Source organism: Sapajus apella, unplaced genomic scaffold (genome assembly GCF_009761245.1).
Source record: "Sapajus apella isolate SASKATOON/1434 unplaced genomic scaffold, GSC_monkey_1.0 scaffold23, whole genome shotgun sequence".
Lineage (NCBI taxonomy): Eukaryota > Metazoa > Chordata > Mammalia > Primates > Cebidae > Sapajus > Sapajus apella.
In genome coordinates this window covers 15,700,138-15,722,496 of record NW_022436963.1, presented here as the reverse complement: position 1 = coordinate 15,722,496, position 22,359 = coordinate 15,700,138, and the positions used below count along the sequence as shown (strand labels likewise).

Genomic DNA, 22,359 nt, shown 5'->3' with positions numbered 1-22,359 from the left:
AGGGTCTTGCAAGTTTCAGGTCGCAGCAGAGAAAGGATCTTGCAAGTTTCAAGCCAAGGCAAGAAGAGCTAGGATTGTACCAGCTGTCTCCTACTCTGTGCCCACCTGTTTCTGGATGAGGCACTGTGACATACATTTTATTGTAAAGAGAACCAACTTTGGAATCAAATGGAACCTCTGTTAAAATCCTGAATCTGTCACTAACTTGGACAAGTCACTGCTCTTCTCTGAGCCTTGTTTTCTTCCAGTTAGGATTAATAGTAAGCCTGCCCCACAGAGCTGTAGCAAGGCTAAAATGAATGGTGGCCTACAGAAGCATTTAAAATAGGCCTTCATACAGAGCCAATACCTGGGGAGAGTGAGGGTTTGAACCACAAAGTTCCACTCTGGCAAATCACAGAGGGGCTGCAGGATGGTTCTTTAAGAAGGATATGTTATGGGGAACAGTGCTTCTCAAACTCCAGTGTGCATTCATATCATTTATGGATATTGTTTAAATGCAGATCCTGAGTTACTAGGATTATGCAATTCAAATTAGCTTGCAGATAATCTCATGGCTGCTGGTCTCCGGCATCACCTTTGAGAAGGAAGGAACTAGACCTGATCTATCTCCTTCTTCTGTTATCTATGTAAAAGAGAAATACCGTCCACTTTGCATATTGAGAGGGCAGGTACAAAGGTAGGACGAGGATAATGTAGCATGAGCACACAGAAGGAAAATTTAGGAGGATGAGTAAAGAAATCATGGGAAAAGAGATGGTATAGAGGCTTTCAATCCTGACTAGAATTTAAATTCACCTGGAGAGCTTTAAAAAAACTATCCATTGTCTGATCCCACCCCAGGAATACTGATTTAATTGATTAGGATGGGGCCAGGCATGACATATTAAAGAAAATAGCTCCCCGGATTATTCTAGTGCATGGCCAGGGTTAAGAACTGCTGGGCTAGACAAAAGAGACAACTTTCCCAGATGGAAAGAATCAGAAAGGGGCCATGAGCCCCTGTAGAGACCAACACAAGTGCTCCAACACATTCTGACCAATGAACATAATTAATTTGTTGTAACTGACTTTATACTCTTGAAGCCCATGTGTAGACTTCCTTCTTGTTACCAGAAGCAAGCTCAGACATGGCCCTTTGCCAGCATCAATACAAAATTCAGCCCTCTTCCAGGATTCCCTAAGATCTAGGCATGCCAAGCATCTGAAAATAGTATGGTTTTACAGAAGATTCCTTACATCCTGGGGTGGGGCCAGCTTAGGCACTGAACATTTTGTTTGAGCAATCCCCATTGGACACATCTCTCCCCTGATTCCCTGTCTGCACAGCCAATAAGGTGATTCTCCTCTGTTACCCGCTTAGCCCTCACCCATTCTTTTATTCCTTTATAAGACAGAGCTGAGTTTAGCTCTGTCGTAGGTGCTCCATACTTGTGGAGCATGGCAAACACAAAGCCCTTCAGAAACCCAGGCCCACCCTCTTTGGAAATACGTTATAAGCTTACGGTTGATGAGGTCCTTCCAGTGGTTGTCAAGCTGGACAGTTTCTGGTAAGAAGAAGAAAGCATAGCAGGTGGAAATCTCAGCCAAAGAACATGGCCATGGGAAGCCTTTGCCTAAAAGGCCATACAGTCCACAGTTCTGCTGCACAACTGCAGCCTGGAATCAAATGGGGAGTTGTTAGAATGCCGATGGCTGGGCTGTACTCCCCAGAGATTCTGATTTAATTGGCCTGGGGTGTGGCCTAGGCATTAGAATTTTCTTAAAGTTTCCCAAGTCATTCCTGATATGCAGCCAAATTTGAGAGACATTGTTCTAAAGAGGCTTAGTGCTAAAGGGCAAATGAAAAGGACAACCAATCCTACATTGCAATTGCAATTGCTTTGTCCTTATTGCTGACCTATTTAGTTTTGTTTTGAGTCTTCTAATCCCTTCAGTTGAACTCTCCAAAATTCTACCTTTGGAAGGTTTAAGCACGGAAAGGTTGGGAACCACTCAGTAATTCTGAATCTTAGTGAGACAAAGAGGCCATTGAATGTCTCTCTTTCTGTGTGTGTGTGTGTGTGTGTGTGTGTGTGTGTGTGTGCGCGCGCATGCAAGCACATGCATGTGCATGTGTGTGTGTCAGAAAGAGAATTTATTTTTGAGTTAAAATTGAGGAGAAAAATCAGCTCTATATGGCAAACCAATAACCTTGATTTCTCGATGATGCTCAAGAATAGACTAGGGAAATAGGGGAATTAGTGTGCATGGAAACTCCCTCTCCTCTCTTTTTATAGTTTCTATTTAATTGATGGAAGCTATGATGAACTCGGCCAATGCAAAACCAAGATACAAAGGCTGGAGAAGAGCTCAGGGAAAGGAGCAGCTTTGCCAGGTGAGCTGGAGAGAGTGGTCGGAGATTACGGGGAAACAAATGCAGTCAAGGGGGAAACAGCAAGAGAAAGTCCACTCAGCTGCCCAAAATATGCTGTTACCTTGGACCCATACTGGTCCTTCAAATGCATTTTTGTGTGAAGGGGTACTGGGTGCACCTAGAAGATGCACAGCAGGGCAGTCTTGTGCGTGTGTGTATCCACATGTGTGGGAGAAAGAATATCTTAATAGAAAGCTATCCCCAAAGGCAGGAACAGACCATGAAACCCTGGGAAAACAAACCTAGGCTTCATGCCTTCCAAAAGCTCCTTCTCTTACCAGCGTACATGTCAGGGAAGTCACACAGCTTCAGCGAATGTTTGTTTCCTTTTCTGACCTTGCTGTGTGGTTTGAGTCCCAATATAACACTTTTGAAAGTACTCTGCAAACGGTAGACTGGAACACAAGTAGAAGGGATTATCAAAAAGACAACTTTGCATATTTGTGCTTGTTTAGGGGTATTGGGGAAAAACAGGGAGCACAGTGCTCAAAAGTCCTCAAATCCCTGGTTAAAGGGAGTGACAGAAGAGCTGTGCCAAAAATATACCTCTTTTATTATTATTACAAAAGACACATGTGTTCATGGGGAAAACAACTCTAGAAAATTACAAGAAAATAAAATAATTGTTTTCTTTTTAAAGAAAACTAGTATTTGTCTTACAAGATAATTATGAATATTTGAAACCCATATATATTAATTGTTTCAAAGTGTTTCTTAATTCAAAACAATACTTGCTTCCTATAGAAATTGAGAATATATAGGTAAGAAAAAGTAACCAAAAACCCTCTATATTCTATCATCTAAAGATACCTCTTAGTCTTCAAGAACTTTAAAAAGTTAAGTAATTATTTTATATTTTCACTTTTAATAGAAGGAAAACACATTCATTATTTTTTTTAATTAGATAAGCAAAGAAAAACTATTAAATCACTTGAAATTCAATCCCCTAAAACAAATAACCCTAACCAGTAACATATTTTGTTATAGTTGCTGGACTTCTTTTTTCTAAATACGTGTGTATTTTTGAAAGTGTAAGACGTACCCTAGATCTTTTGCAAATGTAAATTCATATTGTTATTTTGTAACCTAGTTTTCAAATGGAACAATATTCACTCAAATTTTCTCATATCCAACATCATTTTTAACATCTAGGCAGAATACCACTGGAAGAATGTACCATTATTTATTTTTACCTAATGGATTCTTTAATGTTAGGTATTTAGATCACGTGTGATTTTTCTTTTTGTCTTAGAAACAACACTGTGGGGAGTGTCCCTCAAACTACATTTGTGCTTTTTTTCTAATTTACTTTTCGGGATAAGCTGAGCCCATGGCACTGCAACATTCCAAGAAACTGGAAAGATTCCAAGGCTTTTCAAAGAGAAAGATTTATGCTGTTTAGTGTAGTACTTTATATCTTTTCAGATATTTTTGCTTTAAACATATTAGGGTATATTTGTAAATTTAAGATTATTTAAATCCTGTGAAATAGGCCACCTGCACTGTTTCTTTATTCCTGTTAACTCCTGATTTAATTCTTCCTGATGACATGTCTAATTCATGCCTGGACAAGAAAACGTATAGACTACAGAAGAGTGCTCATTGGGAAGGAGGAGGAAAGCCCCTCTATAATCCCACCACTAAGAGAAAATCATCTTTCTAGTCATCCTCAACTCCCCCACCACTCATAGCTTTAAATACTCTTTTTAAAAATTACCATTTGTAGACTTCTGACTCAGAGGACGCTTTGATAGAGCTGCGAAGCGTTGACTACTATTCAGGGAGATTTTACCCCTTTTGCCACATTCAAAATTGTTTCTGGTAGGTCACGGAAATAAGTGTGCACCTGGGTGAGGCTGCTCTGAGCTACTGTGTTCTTCCCTAGTTTAGAAAGCACTTTTTGGACACATTGCTGAGGTTTCCTGCAGGTATGTAAGAACAGCGGGCCAGAAGCTTCGCCTCGCTTAAAAGTCACAGATTTATATAAGAAAAAATAGAAAAGCCAAACTACACAAGATGGGAACCTATATATAGGTCAAGAGAAGGGGAGACACAGAGCTTTGCACTGCAGTTGATCCATATTTGATGTAAAAAGACCTCAGGCAACAAGGGCATAATTCTCAATTTTAGCTAAATACTTTTACATTTCTGGTTATTAAAAGAACATATGTTCATTATAGGAAATAGATTTAAGAGGCAGAAAGGAAACAAAAACTTATAATTTCATGATTAATGCATTTTAACGTGTTATGTATTTCTTTCCAGTTTCTTGATGCATATTTTAGGTCCAATTATAGGCAAACAGTCTGTTCGGGTTTTGTTTTTCCACCTGACTTTATAGCAAAGGCGTCTTCCTGTGTTGACAATTGTGTATGAGGATCTCTTCAAGTTCCTTTTGTAACTGTATTGCCTTGAGAAATGAAGAAAGAACATACATCAAAGATGTCTATGAGCAGCAAATGCAGTGATAAAGCAAAAGAAAATTGTCTACTATTCACCTGCAGCTGACAGCAAGAATGTTTTTTCCTTCCTGGGTTACTAAACTTTGTCTTCCTAAGCAAGATAAAGTGGTTGTTGAATAGATAAAGAAGATACTACCTCTCATACATGAACCGCAGGTGTAAATAAGCCCACAGACTACTGGCTTAAGCTCAGAGAAAATAGAGCAGTGGGGACTGAGTTTAGGAGTGGGTTCTTTTTATGGCAAGCATCAGGAGAAACCCATGGAGCTCTGTGTGTGGGGTGGGATTGGGTCACATGCACATGGCTTATTCATACAACATTTAAAGTCCACTGACATCTTCTTAGCATCTCCTCTTTGACCACACAACAAAAGTTAAAGACCAGAAACACTCAACCCATGTTCCCAATGATGTTGCTATCATTGCAAGCTCCACCAGCCACACCTGAGGCAAGACACCTGCTCCTAGCTCTTGTCACTCCTTTGAGGGAATTTGAATAAGGCGCCGCTTCTTCAAGCTATTCACCCTCCATCTGTTGGAAACTTGTACTAATTTTGTTACTGACCTTTGCTAAAAATGTTCATAATTAAAATACTAATAGGTGATATCCACAATCAAAATGTGAGCACTTCCATAACCTCCTGGTCTTTTCCTCCAGATGTGAGGCCACAGGCAATACAGATGGGTGTGTGGTGCCCTGCTAAGAAAGCCAGGTGAGAACCAGCCCTGGAACTGACTATACCCAGGGGCTGTGATTGCTAACATGCCCTCCCCCCTCCCCCTGCCGAATCTACTGTCTTAGATTTAGTTATTTAACAAATGTGTGTGGAGCATTTGAAATAAGCCAGAGTGCTGTGCTAAGCCTTCTCGGCTAATGAAGAGCTAGAAAAGCTGGGGCCTTTACGCTCTGCGAGTATATCATCAAATGGTGATAGTGGGTGTTGAGTAACATAGATAAAGCAATATAAAGAAGACTATCCTTAATGTCCCTGAGTTTTAGAACATTTTTACCAGGGCCAGGATTACGGTGAGGTGAGTGAGGCAAGGTTATATAAGTATAGGGTAGAATCTTGTCTTTATTTAAAACGATATTCTGTTTGTCATGGAGGTTTTTTGTTTTTTGTTTTTTTTTTTTTTGGTGTTAACTTTAATTATTTAGAATGTTGTGTAAAAACATAGTTTATCTTGGTTACTGAGTTTGTTAGCATCCCAATACATTTTGCTTTCAAAGTAAAGGCCTTCCTTACCTAACCCTAATTCCAGCCCAGAAACTGAACCAAACTTTACTGTCTGAGCAGTGAAGACAACCAGCTGACACTGACACATTGGATGCGTCTGAGTTGTGTCACCCTATTCTTTTGAATTTGGGGTGTAGGTGGTTTGGGTTTGCCACTCATTTGCTATGCCACTCCAGACAAACACCTTTTCTTCATCAAAGTTCAGTGTCTCATCTGTAAAACACTGTTTGGACAGTTATCTTTTTTGACAATGAGAAGAATGTCTTCTTTTAAGAATATTTATAGAGAACCTACCAGAGGCAGGCATTGTTACAGGCTCTAGAGCGACTGAGGTCAAGGAGACAATGTCCTTTCTGTTGTACAACTTGGGCTTGGGTGAGGACAAATAAGCAAACAAGATCGCTTTAATGAATGCTACACATCATATTAGTGTGTGCAAGGTCCTATTAGTGCGAGAGATGTTACAACGGGGGGCCAGGAAAGGTATCTCAGGGAAGATGATATTTGAGTAGAAACATAATGATAAGCGGGCATGTGGCCTGAACTTCTCAGACTTACTACGTTTTTCGCTCTTTGACAGCTAATCTTTATTTTTAAGATTAAGGGGCAGGGTCTTGCTCTAACACCCACGCTGGATACAGTGGGTCCATGATTACTGTAACTTCAAACTCCTGAGCTCTAGCAATCTTCCTGCTTCAGCTTGCCAAATAGCTAGGACTACAGGTGTGCACCACCATGACTAGCTAATTTTTTGCTTTTAATAGAGACAGGGTCTTGTCAGATTGCCCAAGCTGGTCTGGAGCTCTTGGCCTCAAGAGACTGTCCTGCCTCACCCTTTGAAAGTGTTAGGACTACAGGCGTGAGCCATGCCAGGCCACGACAGCTAATCTTTAATGAGCCTTAGTTTGTGCCTGTTTTAATAACTATACATGTCCTAACTCAGCTCTCTCAAGGATGTTGTGAGATAAGGATTCTTGTTATATCATTTAAAAAAATTATTATTGATAAAGAGACAGAGGCACAAAAAGGTTAATTAATTTGGAGAGATCACCAGTTAGTAATTAGTGGAAAAAGTAATGGGAAGAAAGAAACTAAAGGTGCAATGGCTTCAAAGCTTGAATGCAATGATTCATCAGTTACTTAATGAGCATCTACTATATTCCAGGCACTGTAATTAGATAGGGGCAATTAGATAGGGACCTAATTCCTCCTCCTCCACCTCCACTGCCTATTACTCTCCCAACACCTAATGAACGCCAGATTCTAGGGATGGTACAAACTTTTAAAATAATCCATTTTCGGGAGGTGATAGGGCTGTTCTATATCTTGATTGTGGTGGTGGTTTCAGGTCTGTACTAATTTGGCCAAACTGGCAGAGCTGTATACTAAAAAGGGTGAATTTACTGTATGTGGATTATAACTTTTAAAAAAATTCAACCCGCATCCTTCCATCTCCACTCCCTTACCCCAGCTACAGTGACAGAGGGGCGTGAAACGGTCCCTGTCCCTTGCTTGGGGACAAGGGTGAGGGAAGAACCTACGGGGGTGGGATCAGGTGAGCGCCGGGAGTTGTGCCCAGTGGGCCGGGAAGCCAGGGAAAGGGAAAAAGTGGCCCCAGCCAGGCGGGGGAAGGATGGGAAGAGCTGGTGGACCGCGGGGCGAACGCGGGAGGGCGGGGGGATGCCGGGAGAGAGGGAGGGACCTGGGGCGGGGAAGGAGAGGCAGAGGGAAGGGAGGAGGGGTAGGCGTGCGCTCCGGAGCAAGCCGGGGGCTGTGAGGCGGAGATACTTCGGGTAGCGGCCACCGAGGCTGCCCGCCCAGGCGACCCGCCCTCCCGACCGCGGTGCGGTTGGACCGACGGACAGCGCTGCGAGCAGGAGGCGCCCGGCCATGTTCAGCCGGAGCTCCCGGAAAAGACTCTCCAGCCGCTCGGTGAGTGTCCCCCGCTCCAGCGGGGCCGATCGCCGGGCACCTCCAGCCGGCCGTGAGCGCCCGCGCGCAGCCCCACTGCGTCCCGCGGCCGCACACCTGTGGCCCCAGGTAAGCCGGCCTCACGGGCGGGGCGCGTCCGGGGCGCAAGAGAGCGCTCCAAGGCGCGGGAGGGTTAAGTTCTGACCCCCAAGCTGGGCGACAGTGAGACCTGAACCTTGGCCCTCAGTGTCAGGGTCTGGGGGTTCCCTGGAAAGCCCCCCTCTCTCCAGGCAGATCGGAATCCCAGCACCAAAGCTCCAGCGTCCAGCCACTTGGAGCTCTAGCGGGGACTTGGACTTTGGGGCTGTCTTTTGGGGTGTCCTCTGCTGCCCCCTTTCCGGCAGCACCAGCCCGGTCCAGGGCGTGCGAGGTTCGCTTCTTGCGGACTCCAGGGAACTGAAGGGTCTTGCTTTTGTTTCTTGGAAACCCGTGACCAAGGTGTCTGGGGGAGACAAAGCCCCAGCCGTGGCCATTTCTCGGTGCTGTGGTGCCCGAGCCGGAGGCAGCCTGCCTGGGTCCACGCACCCTTCCCCAAGCAGGAGGGAAACCACCCCTGGGGCACCGGCAGCGCCCCGCCCCATGTCCCCTACAGAAGAGGAACCGTTGACTCAAATCACAGAAGGTGGGGTGGGAGGGGCAGGTCATTCTGCCTGGGACACGAGTGGGGCTGTGGAGGAGGGAGCCCCCGTGGTGGAGACATGCGTATGTTGTCTTTTTGTTTTGAAGTTGACCGGACTGGGGCGGATAGAGCGAGGCCAGCCATGTAACGCCTGTGGTGACCAGTGCCCTGGGTTCGCCTTGCATAAATGGAGGTAGGAAGCCTTAAATGCACAACACTACAGCGAGAAAAAATATGCAATATGTAATATATATATATATATATATATACACACACATACACACAAACATACATATACACACACATATATTCTCCCCCTCCCCCCGCCTTAAATCTCACTTGTAAGTCACATGGAAAGAATGCAAAGGCTGCTCCTTTAAGAGCGGAGCTACATCTGCTACAAATATTGGAGGTGGAAGTGGTGGCCAGACACCGGGGGCTGCAGGAGAGCCGAGCTCAGACTGCGTTTCCCTGATGTGAGAGCTGTGAATCCCTAGCACTGGCACTATGTGTCTAGGTAACTCACTCCAAAACAATTCACCCTGGGCCTGGCAGTGTTGCCAAGTGCCACAGTGCTGTGTATGTAGGATCCCCTGGACTAGCTGGTGTTTTCCAATTGTGTTTTTAATTCAGCGCCTGTAACTCTGGGTCCCAACCGCAAATCTATCGCTGCCCGCCTGCGCTGTGTCAGCCCTCTTCGGTGGCCAGATGTTTCTTATTAAATGTGCCTTGAATGTTGACTTCCAGGCAGCCCCAGCTTGGATTGGAATGATTATGTTTGGGAGACAAGGGATCTGGGTGCCCTCCCAATGCATCTGTCTGCTGGGGCTCTGGTTGGGAAAAGTTGGGGTGCAGGCTTACAAGCCCTCAGTTTGCTGATTTCAAGCAAGAGATGAATCCTCCCTGGCATCTTCATAAGAAGAAAAAAACTGGTGACAGGAGAGAGTTGTGCAATATCATAACACGTTCTCTCTTGGATTAGTGCATCTTTCCCCCTTTCTCCACCACCCAAGCTGCTTTTGAAGAGGGCTGTTTCTGGATACTAGGCAGAAAAGCCTGCTTTGATCCCCCTACCCCCCTTAGTGCATCTATACTTTTCCCCACTTGTAATGTGTGCTGGGCACCCAGTTATAAGAAAACTCCCAACCCTGTCCTTTGGAAATTAAATGCTTTTGTTCCTGCTTCAGATGGGTCTGGCAGCCTCTTTGCCTTTGTTTCAGGGCACTGAGCGCAACCCTTACAGCTCCTGAGCATTTAATAACTTCTGTGTCAGAGTCAAGGCAGGCGACCTTATAAATATGTAATTGGCAGACATAGGCATTAATCAGTGTTACCGATGTGGTAGCCCAGGTATAGGCCAGCCCCTTGAGCGTCCCAAATATGAACATGGATGAAAACATGAGAACAGGTGTAGAAGCCTGATTTTGTAAACCAAATCCAGAATGACAAAACTACTGAGCGCTTCCTTTTTGATGCATCTTGTGCTCTAATGGGGGTGGGAGAAGCAGAGTAATGAACAGGAGAGTAAGTGATTTCCAACTTTCCTCCCCTACTCTGCAGCCCTTGTGTCAACTTCTGAACAGGGGCTTTGTGGGGCAGTGGCGCAGGGTGGGTGTGTAGCCTGACTCCTCTCCTCCACTGTGTGATCCCTGTCACCTGTCACTGACTCTCCCTAGTTCCCAGTTTCCCTACTGGTAAGTGGGCATAATAAGGACACAACGCAGAACATGATTGTGGGGATTAAATTAGATCTTGAAGACACATGCTTCATCCAGTCCCAGGTATATCATAAATATTTGCTAATTTTGTTAATGATTTTTAGCTTCCCCTCAACCACTGCTCAGGAGGAGATATGTAACTAGTGCATCTGGGGATGCTAGGGGTCCAGGGCTACTCTAGACCTTCATGATCACAGCTTTTTGAAGAATTTTATGCTGTTTTAATCTAGCTGATTTTGCAAAGGGAAAACAGGTGTTTTATTTTCAGCCCGTTGTTGAACTATTCTACTATTCTTTTGGAAAGAGACCCTTTCCACAGGCTTTGACAGATTTTCATGCTGAAGCAATTTCCCTACCCCCAGCAGCAAGACTTCACCTTGGCTCCATGAATAAGGTTTTTATGGCACTTCCACCCATTGTTGGAAAGGCACCACCAGCTCCTTGCTCTTACCCCCTCCTTTTCCCCATGGGCATACTTTTGGGTGACCTTTTGGAGAAGAGAGATAACTATTTCTTTTTGGCAGTTTGAAATCCACTTTACACACCTCTCACTGGAGCAAGCATGAGCCCCTGGAAGAGAGAGTTGGACCAGGGTAAAAAGAAAAGGCTGGCCTGGCATAGAGGCTGAATGCTGCCTTTGGTCTGACCCAGGGAGAAGGAACTCTCCTTACCCCAAATACCAAGGAACCCTAAGATGATCGCTTGTTGCCTTTGTTCACTGCATCGTCCTCCTCATTGGTCCCTCTGCTTCCACCCTGGTCCCCTTCCAGTACTATGTCCACACAGCAGGCATCTCTTAAAAACAGGATAGAATTGTTACTGCCTCCTGGCATGACGGCACTAAAGTTCTAGGAAGGAAGTAAACAAACTGCTTCCCTCTGACATGGTGGGACTTTGAAGTCCAGACAGTGCAGGGCTGGCATTTGCAATGGCTTTAACAAGCTGTGTGACCTTGAGAAAATGACTTAGGTTCCCCCAGTTTCATTTTCCTCACCTGTCAAATTGGCAGGTCTCTACTGAACAAATATTTGAGGGCTTGCTCTGTGCCAGGTGCTCTGGTGACACAGCAAAGAACAAGATTCTTGCCCTTATTCCACTAATCGTCGCATTTTAGATAAGGCAGTCAGGAAAGAATTCTCTGAGTAGAGACATCTGAGCAGAGACCTAAATGAAGCAAGGGAAGAGGATGGTGCTTATTCGCACCTGGTGCAGGTACCAGCAATATCAGCGTCTCGTGGGAGATTGTTAGAAAGGCAAAGTCTCTGGCCCTGCCCCAGATCTCCTCAATCCAAACCTGAGCTTGAACAAGATCCCTGGCTGCTGCTTGTACGCATTAAAGACTGTGAAGCACTGAGTTAAAATACCCAGCACTGTGTATGGTAAATTGCTTTTCCTACATTAAGCCTTCCTCTGTGTTAGGAAAGATGCCCAGGGTCCTGTTGAAGTCTTGCATATTTTATGGGGATTTTCCTGAGTGATCATACACTTTTTCCATTTTTGTTGTCACCCACACCTTAAGGTAGCAAATGTGGGGCTTTTTTTTTTTTTAGAATTTCTAAGAAAAAAACCTCCAAGAAACAGGGATTTATGGGTCTTAGAGTACAAAGGTCTCACAATGGTCAGCAGGGCCTCTGTGCTCCACCTGATGTAAGGCAGCTGGGGAGCAAGGTGGCCACTTCATGGTGCTCCCTGCAGGTGACCTATCCTGGAAGAAACATCACCTCAGCATGGCCTAGGGGAGACTCTGCAGGGCTGGGCTGCCGAGGGAATTTTCATTAAGGAAGATGAGGGCATCTTCATGGACTGCAGCCAGAACTAAATCATTAAGCACTTAGCTTACCCTGCTACAAGATAGCTTTCTGTGTAGGGGTTAATTGGCCTTGCTTGTTTGCAACCAGTTTGAACAGGGAGAGAAAAATAGCCATTTTTACAGTGAAGATTTGCTTATCTACATGCCAAGAATTGATGAATAATAAAAGTAATAATTACAGTAATACGAAAACCGCATCAGCAAAAGAACGCTTGCCTGCTTTGTCCAGGATCATGCTTCTATGTTTTACATACGTTTAATTTACATACATTTTAATTTAATCCTTACTAAACCCTATAAAGTAGATGTGATTATTTTCCTGGTGAGAAAACTGAGGCTGAGGATTGTTAAGTAACTTAACCCAAGGTCACCTGACTAGGGAGAATGCTGTTGGGATTTGGCTCCAAAACCAAATTTGGCTCATTTTCTTGTGATTCACTGCCTCTTGTTACTTGCTCTAAGGCAGCGCTCACAAACTGGAAGCCCTTGAGTCAAATCCAGCTTGCAAATATGTTTTGTTTGATCCATACAACATATTAAATAAGGAGGCTTTTTCTAACATTAAAGCCCAGGTTTCCAGCTTCTGTTGAAAAATCCAAAGATCAAGTAACATCAGGGCTGCTTTTCTGCATTTCCGACAGTAACCGGCAGGAGCTGAGTAGTTGCCCCTTAGATGGGTGTGACCTCAGTTCACTATCTCCAACAATCTAGTTGAGTTCAGGGAACTCTTCAAATATTTAGGTTACCTGTCAGGGACTGGAAGTGATTGAAGCTTGCAGATACTGAATGAGCAATCTCATCTCCCCAAAAGGAAAGTAAGGCTCTCTATCTGCTACCATTTAAAGTGTGACAATGCCAGGAAAGTGTTTTACATCTTTTCTACCTTATCATTCATGACAGCCCTAGAAAGTAAGGGCAGTTATTTACATTCCTTATAGTAAGGAAACTGAGTCTTAGAGAAGTTAAATAATTTGCCTGTGGTTACACAGCCAACTGCTTAATAGTATTTTGTCTCTATCTGACTTCAAAAGGCTGTGTTCTGGGCCAGGACTTTTCAAACTGGCATACGAATTACTGGGAGCTCTTGTCCAAAATTCAGATTCTGATTCTATAGGTTTCAGGTGAGACCCAAGATTTTACATTTCTACCAAGCTTTAAGATGATGCCATGAAGCTGGCTGAGGGACCACACTTTGAATAGCAAAGGTCTAGATTGGCGTTAGTAAAAATACAGTCTGCTGGCCAAATGTGACACTTTACCTCTTTTGTATGGCTCATAAATTACTTTTTAGATGGTTGGGGGAAAAAAATCAAAAGAATATATTTCATAACGTATGAAAATTACATGAAATGCAGATTTTGGTACCCAGAAGAATGTGTTATCTGAACAAAGTCATACACATTTACTTACATCTTATCTATGGCTCAAATATTTAGGTTACCTGTCAGGGACTGGAAGTGATTAGAGCTTGCAAATCCTGAATGAGCAGGTTTTTGTGCTACAACGGCAGACTTGAGTAGCTGCAGCTGAGCTTGTATGGCCCAGAAAACCTAAATTTTTAGTATCTGGATCTCTACAGAAAATATTTGCTGACCGCTCATCTATATCACTATTGAGGGGAACATGCACATAACATCTCTTAGTTTAGAATAAAAGAATCTGAGAATCTTTTGGAATCAGGGCTAGGGGAAACATCCCTTCCAACCTAGATGAGAATCATGGTAAAATCAAAGGCAACCAAAGAACTAGGGAACAGACCAAAGCATTTTCTAAAGAGCATGTGGAGATGAGGCTTGCAAGACAAGATCAATGAACCTCCAGTGGATTCTAAGCCCCTTGTAATCCCTTTAACGTTTCAGCTTTGCTGATAAATGTAGATTCGACTTGAGCATTAAAAGACGGGCTTTCCTAACAAGCCTCCTGGAGTCCCACTTTCATGGGTAACTGACATGGAATGCCCAATGCAGGGGAAGTGTTGTGAGATCATTATAATTATGCAGAGCTGTTTGTCTCCAGACAACGGCTGCCTTTCCAGCCAGGATGCTTTGGCCTGGATGCAGTTGCTCCAGAGGCAGCACTCGCAGGGCCAGCCAAGGCTGCGCCTTGAAAAGCATCTCTCCTTAGTTGCCTGGGCGATTGTGTTGATTGATGACTGAGGCAGCAATTCGGGGTGATGCTGGCCTGGTTTCCGTTAATGGATTGTAATTTGGCTAAGAAACAGGTTCCCACTGATTATTTTGCTTACAGAGGGAAAACACTTCCTTCAGTCACTGTTGTGCCAAGAAATGGGAAAGCAAGGAGAGGCATGTGGGGAGAGGGGGAAAGCATAGATTGAGTTATGCCTAACACCAAGGCAGGGAAAGCTACTTACCTGATAAGAAGGTTGCAGGCTGGCTCACTTTATGTCACTCGTATATAATAATACACCTGATGGAAGTTGAAATACCTTACAGGGTTTTTCTTTCCAGGAAATATATCAATTTATGCCAATATATTTGTATTATTATCTGTTTTTGGAAATAGACATAACTATTTTAAAAGGTGTTAAAATATCTCACATATGTACACACATAAAAAATACATGTCATGAATGGGAAATCCCTTCTTAATCATACCTTCTGGACCAGGGGTTGGTGAACTGGAGCCTCTGGGACAAAATTAGCCTGTTACCTGTTTCGTATGGCCTACTGTCTAAGAATGGTTTTTACTTTTTTAAATCGTTGAAAAAAATCAAAAGAAGAATAACATTTTGTGGCATGTAAAAATTATACAAAATTTCAATTTCAGAGTCCATAAATAAAGTTTCATTGGAACACAGCCATGCCTGTTCATTTAGTAACATCTGAGTCTGCTTTTGCAGTAGCAGAGTAGTTGAGACAGCCCTTATGGCCTGAGAAACTGAAAGTGTTTACTCTCTGGCCCTATACAGAATCAGTTTGCTTACCTCTAAGCTAAACATGTATGTTGTTTATGATCTGGTATTTATTTCCTTAAGTTCATTCAGATTATTAATATTACTTTAACAGAAAATACACATTCTACATATTGTCTTTTATAGCTTACTTTCTTCGCACTTACAAATACTTTCTAGACATCTTTCCATGTCTGTATATAAAAGTCAAAAACATCTAATATATTTATTAGTTTTCAGAATCCATTGTTCGGATTATCAATGAGTCAAAATTGCTCTCTTCATGGCCACTTTGGTTGTTTTCCTTTGTTCCTAATTAAATACCACATAGCAATAGCTTTTCTCATGCTACAAACATGCCTATGTGTTTTTACTCAATTTTATGTTTCTGTGGTATAATTGGAATTGCTAGGTGAGAGGAGGTTAACATTTCAAATTTTAAGAACTCTTGCCAAACTGTCCCCTGAAAAGACGGTGCCAATTTCCACCCCCATTCTTTTAAAAATTTGAGTACATGTATGTGCTCTTTGGGCTGAAACTTTGAAACATCTCAGCTTGTATAGCAACCTGGTAATTAATCCTTGTTTAATCACCCTGAGTGACAATTTGTGCTTGATGACTACTGAGAAAACACAGAGCACTGATGTCAGTCATCTTTTGTTCAAAATAAATTTTGTTTTTAACCATGAAAGTAATACCCACATTCTGTTGAAAGGTTGTCATTCCTCCTAATGCCTGTGTAGTTTAAGGCTGTTGGGATGAGGAACCTAATAAATTTGTTATTTTGTGGTCTCTTGGTTCAAAAAACTCAAAGGTTATCCTTTAACCCTGTGATTAATCAGTACCCCAGAGGGATTTCCCTGTGGAGAGAGGAAGCATTCCCTAATGGGAATGACTTCCAGATCTTGAGTTTTTGAGATCAAAGGGATTGAACCTGCCTCTGTATAGGAGGGTCATGGGGAACAATTCGGGGGGGAAATGTGTATTTCTAGCCAGTGTCACTTAAACTCCTATGAAGCCTGTAAGGGTTATATGAAAGGATTATATCTGAGTGGTTAAAGGGACTGCATTTGAAGACATTGTCAGAATTGTAGATTTGGCTTTGTCTCTTACTCAGTGAATGGCCTTGGGCAAAAGACTTAATGAGCCTTGATTTTTCTCATCAGAAAAATGGGATACTGTTACTTGTCTAGTGAGGTTGCGGTGGGGGAATGCATATAATGTGCCTCCCACTGTTCATAGTCCGTAACCTGGGCTTGATATATGTTTGTGGTTTCAAAAGGGTTTAATGAAGACAGAGTGCAAAGGGAGGAAGAATATCTGGGTTCAAGTCCCTGGAAAATGTAGGTTATATTAGAGATAAGAAGTTATTTCCCCACTGTATTAGTCCATTTTTATGCTGCTGATAAAGACATACCTCAGACTAGGCAATTAACAAAAGAAAAAGATTTAATGGCCTTACAGTTCTATGTGACTGGGGAAGCCTCACAATCATGGTGGAAGGTAAAAGGCACATCTCACATGGGAGCAGACAAGAGAAGAGAGCTTGTGCAGGAACCTTCCCTTTTTAAACACTCAGATCTTGTGAGAGTTATTCACTAATATGAGAACAGCATGGAAAAGATCTGCCACTGTGATTCAGTTACCTCCCACTGGGTCCCTTTCACAACACATGGGAATTCAAGATGAGATTTGGGTAAGGACGCAGCCAAACCATATCATCCCCCACCATGGCCCCTCTCAAATCTCATGCCCTCACATTTTAAAACCAATCATGCCTTCCCAACAGTTCCCCAAAGTCTTAACTCATTTCAATAATAACTCAAAAGTCCACAGTCCAAAGTCTTATCCAAGACAAGGCAAGTCCCTTTTGCCTGTGAACCTGTAAAATCAAAAGCAAATCAGTTACTTCCTAGATACAATGGAAGTACAAGCATTGAGTAAATACACCCATTCCCAATGGGAGACATTGGTTAAAATGAAGGGGCTGCAGGCACCATGCAAGTCTGAAATCCTTGTGGGGCAGTAAAACTTTAAAGCTCCCAAATGATCTCCTTTGACTCCATGTATCACATCTGGGTCAAGCTGATGCAAGAGGTAGGCTCTCATGGCCTTGGGCAGCTCTGCCCTTGTAGCTTTGCAGGGTATAGCCCTACCCCTGGCTGCTTGCACAGACTGGCGTTGAATGCTGCACCTTTTCCAGGCACACAGTGCAAGCTATCAGCGGATCTACCATTCTGGGGTCTGGAGCACAGTGGCCCTTTTCTCACATTTCCACTAGGCAGTGCCCCAGTAGGGACTCTGTGGGGACTCAAACCCCACATTTCCCTTCTGCACTGCCCCAGCAGGGGTTCTCCATAAGAGCCCTGCCCCTGCAGCAAACTTCTGCCTGGGCATCCAGGCCTTTCCATTACATCCTTGGAAATCTAAAGGGAGGTTCCCAAACCTCAATTTTGACTTCTGTGTACCCACAGGCTCAATACCACGTGGAAGCTGCCAAGGCTTAGGGCTTCCACCCTCTGAAGCCACAGCCCAAGCTGTACCTTAGCCCCTTTTAGTCATGGCTAGGGACTCAGGGCACCAAGTCCCTAGAGTGCACACAGTACAGGAACTCTGGGCCAGGCAGACAAACTCATTTTTTCCTCCAAAACCTCCAGACCTGTAATGGGAGGGGCTGTGGCAAAGGTCTCTGGCATGCCCTGGAGACCTTCTCCCCTTTGAACTGGTGATTAACATTCAGCTCCTTGTTAATTATGCAAATTTCTACTGACTGCTTGAATTTCTCCTTAGAAAATGGGATTTTATTTTCTATTGCATTGTCAGGCTGCAAATTTTCTTTTTATGCTGTTTCCCTTTTAAAACTGAATGCCTTTAATAGCACCCAAGTCGCCTCTTGAATGCCTTGCTGCTTAGAAATTTCTTCTGTCAGTTACCTTAAATCATCTCTCTCAAGTTCAAAGTTTTATATAACTCTAGGACAGAGGCAAAATGATGCATCTGTTTGCTAAAACATAACAAGGGTCACCTTTGCTCCAGTTCCCAGCAAGTTTCTCATTTACATCTGAGACCACCTCAGCCTGGACCTTATTGTCCATATTGCTGTCATCATTTTGGGCAAAGTCATTCATCAAGTCGCTAGGAAATTCCAAATTTTCTCACATTTTCCTGTCTTCCTCCAAACTGTTACAACCTTTGCCTGTTACCCAGTTTCAAAATCGCTTCTACTTTTTCAGGTATCTTTTCAGCAGTGTCCCACTCTACTGGTACCAGTTTACTGTATTAGTCTGTTTTCACACTGCATATACAGACATACCTGAGAGTGGGCTTTGTTGTCTTATTTTTTGAGACTGAGTCTTGCTCTATCATCCAGGCTGGAGTGCAGTGGCATGAGCTCAGCTCACTGCAGCCTCTGCCTCCTGGGGTCAAGTGATTCTCCTGCCTCAGCCTCCCGAGTAGGTGAGATTACAGGTGCATGCCACCATGCCCAGATAATTTTTGTATTTTTAATAGAGATGAGTTTCACCATGTTGACCAGGCTGGTCTCAAACTGCTGACTCAAGTGATCCACCCACCTTGGCCTATCACAGTGCTGGGATTATAGATGTGAGCCACTCTGCCTGGTCGAGACTGGGCAATTTACGAAAGAAAGAGGTTTAATGACCTTACAGTTCCACATGGCTGGGGAAGCCTCACAATCATGGCAGATGATAAAAGCCACATCTCACATGGCAGCAGACAAGAGAAGAGAGCTTGTGCAGGGAAACTTCTCTTTTTAATCCATCAGATCTCATGAGACTTATTCATTATCAACAGAACAGCACAGGAAAGTCCTGCCACCATGATTCAATTACCTGCCACTGGATCCCTCCCACGACATGTGGGAATTCAGGATGAGATTTGGGTGGGAACACAGACGAACCATATCACCCACCATGAGTAAAAGCCTTTCATTTGGTGAACAGGAGTGATGATTCTTTTCTCATGGGCTAAGCTTAGAAGAAATAGAATGGAAGGCCCCCTTATGTAGGATTTTGGGTTCCAAAGGAATGAGACTTCTGATAGAATAGTAGATTCATATTGCATATTATGCCCTCACTTTGTGTAAAATGGAGTTTAATAGAATTGGACCCTGCCCCCTCACAATCATTTTGTATTTATAAAAACAGTTTGCAAACTATAACCGAAAGATAATTTTCAAACTCTGCCCCTGGGGTCAGTACTTAATAGGGCGCCTTTCTTAGACCCTGTGTCCCACCAACTGAACAATGAAAATTCATGTCCATGATGAAAACCACACATCATCAAGGCAATACTTAATCAGTTTCCCCCAGCCTGCTTAATAAGTATGAATTTTTTTGGCTCCTGTTGTGCCACATTAAACATTTCCATTTACGTGCTCACAAGTCCTTAGGTAGAAGCTCCCTCTTCTGAAGCATGAGAAACAAGGATATTTATATAAAATTTGAACCTGAGATCACACTCTGGAAACTCCTGAGATTAGATCTAGCCTGTAGGTATATTTTGTTAGCATTGCACAGGATTTAAATTTTAAATTAATTGCCAACATTTAAGATATTGTATAAAAATTCAGATTTGAGCTTTCTCTGGAAAGATGAAAATGTCTGGCAAAACTAGTCTAGTATTTCGCCTTTTACTTTAAGATGAAACATGTGTTCAACTTTTTCACAGTTTCCACCATTCCCCATTGTCTTACACCTGGCCTGCCTTGCTCATTTACATTACTGGTTGGCCACTGCAGGCATCAGATTTTGTGACTACTGATTTAAAAGAAACTAGTGAGTGAGTGTACATGACAGGAAGGATGAAATGAATGGTGGGTGGCATAAAGCCACTACCTGGCAGAGGCAGCTGTGCAAAGAAAGTCATCTCTGCAGCTACACCCTCCCTTCCTGGGAAGTGGAGTTGGGGAGGAGCAAACATTATTGAGGGCCTGCTGTTTGCTTGGCTTCTTTCATGAATTACTTCATTCCATACTCAAAACAGTTTCCTGAGGCATGCCTTTTATCTTCCACTTTTTAAATATGAAGACACAGGGAGGTTAGGTAGCATGTACTTGTTCATACTGATAAATAAGTAATGGAATCAGCATTTGAAGTCGGGTCTTTGAGGCTCCAGATTATAAGCTCTTGAACCCAGAGAGTGTTTAGCTCTGGTATTTGATTCTTCTGGTCTAAATATAAACCTGTACCTTGGGGAAAACAGTTTTATATTCTCTGTGTCCTGGGGATGAGATCTGACTAGTGTCTACAATAGAATAAAATATCTGAAGAACCCTGGACTAGTTGGTTTATCTGGGGGCGAGAGTCTTAAGAGAGAAACTCCTTCAAATTAAGGACTGTGGGGTTGAGCTTACTGAGGTGTCTGAAAGGCGCCACCTTGAGAAAAATGGAATCGAATGCAGTGTGACTTCCAGTTCCATAGGAGGCCACTTGCAGTTTTCTAATCAGATCTGACTACATTAAATGGGGCTCCATTCAGCTTGTTAAAAACTTGGTGTAAATTGGCCTGTCTGGGAGAGTTAGTGTGGGGGGAGGGCATCTTTAAAAATTCCGTCTGCATAATGTTTCCTAGGGGAAAACTCTACAAAAAGGATCAGTCAAGGGAGGGAATGTACGGTTCATCCTTTCAGCAGCCAACTGTAAGTCAACAAGCATCAAAATAAAACAAGGTGGTCGTTATCCAGTCTTTGGGCCTAGGCTTTTGAATATATGTAGCGACCTTTGCTGTCACGCTGGCAAAACAGACACAAGCACATTTGACTGTTGGAAGGCATTTAATGAGAGCATTATTTGATTTTAAGTTCGGTAAACTACTTGGTGATGCAAAAACTGCTTTCACAGTTCTTAAAAACTGGCTCATTATATGTACCTAAAACACGCAGAATGGCTTCTCCTACTTTGAGTGCTGAGGAATTAGGCCTCCAGGGGACTTATTAAAAAAAATGCAGGTGTTTGCTTTCTTCAACAACACTATAAAATTACCCCAATAATATAATTTCCCAAAGTTTTTTGCTCCACAGTCAGGCACCCAGGGGTACTCCCTGTTATTTGCATCCTTGGTGACTGGGACTTTGAAACTCCTCCAGCAACTTAGTGAGTTGTTTGGAAATCACAATGACAAGCTCCTGTCATCTTTATGAAGCCAAAAATTTGGAGACAATAGATAACTGAGGAACGTGTTCTTCATTTTTGGGCTTGGCATATTTGTAGCCACAGAGAAGGCCACATACGTATGTTTTCCTGGGTTCTGGAAGGTAGAAGAATTTCTTTTTTTTTTGTATATTTTTGGTAGCATTTTTTTTCGTGCTAGACTACTGTGTATTTTTTAATTGTTTTTGAACTTTGAGGTGGTAGGAGGTAGTCTTTACAACCTTTGATTTGCAGACATTTATTTCTTGATTTAATCCATCAAGTTATGACCACCATCACTCAACTGACTTACCACAAACTAGGTAAATAATTGTCTTTCTTTAATTATCTTGTTTTTAAATTAGCCTTTCTGAAGTATACCCATAGCTTCCATTTTATTTCAATGTTTAATATTAGAAGTGTTTTGGGTCTTTATTTAGAAGTTTGGTTTTTTACCCCCAAAAATTCAACTTTTATTTTAGATTCAAGGGGTACATGTGTAGGTTTGTTACTTGGGTGTATTGCATGATGCTGAATGGGATACAAATGATCCCATCATCCAGGTAGTGGGCATAGTACCCAATAGGTAGTTTTTCAGCCCTTGCCCTCCTTTTTCTCCACCACCCTCTAGTAGTCCTCAGTGTCTCCTTGAAAATAACATTTTTAAGGCAGGTTTATTTCTTATTCTAAACTAATTTTGATCAAATTGTTGGATGATAAATATGCAGTTTGACAATTTGGACAATTTAAAAAATGCAGCAAAGTCAAGTGATTTATGAAAAAAAGGAGCACAACTTTATAATCCAATCACTAGTAAATTTAGCACTAGCCTGTGATTAGTCAATTTTTCTGGAGGTAACAAGTCCAAAATCAAGGTGTCAGGGTTGGTTTCCTCTGACGGCTCTGAGGGAGACTGTTTTAAGCCTCTGTCTGAGCCTCCAGTGGCTGCTGGCAATCCTCGGTGTTCTTGGCTTGTGGATGCGTCACTTCCGTCTCTGCCTCCGTAATCACATGGCATTCTGCCTATGTGTTCTGTTTCCTTTACCTTCTTTTATAAGGACCTGT

At 43.0% G+C, this 22,359-nt stretch overlaps 1 protein-coding gene across 2 annotated transcripts in view; it reads left to right on the top strand.

Moving 5' to 3' along the window:
- The first annotated feature begins 7,918 nt into the window (after nucleotides 1–7,918).
- PRICKLE2 (prickle planar cell polarity protein 2) overlaps nucleotides 7,919–22,359 on the top strand; it is a 365,346-nt gene continuing 350,905 nt past the window's right edge. The window contains exons 1-2 of one of the 2 annotated variants that reach the window (XM_032290396.1): nucleotides 7,919–8,156; nucleotides 8,814–8,899. In XM_032290396.1, the coding sequence (XP_032146287.1) occupies nucleotides 8,007–8,156; nucleotides 8,814–8,899 (236 nt within the window). In that variant the 5' untranslated portion in view covers nucleotides 7,919–8,006. The remainder of the gene's footprint in view (nucleotides 8,157–8,813; nucleotides 8,900–22,359) is intronic. The other variant, XM_032290397.1, reaches the window with a different exon arrangement.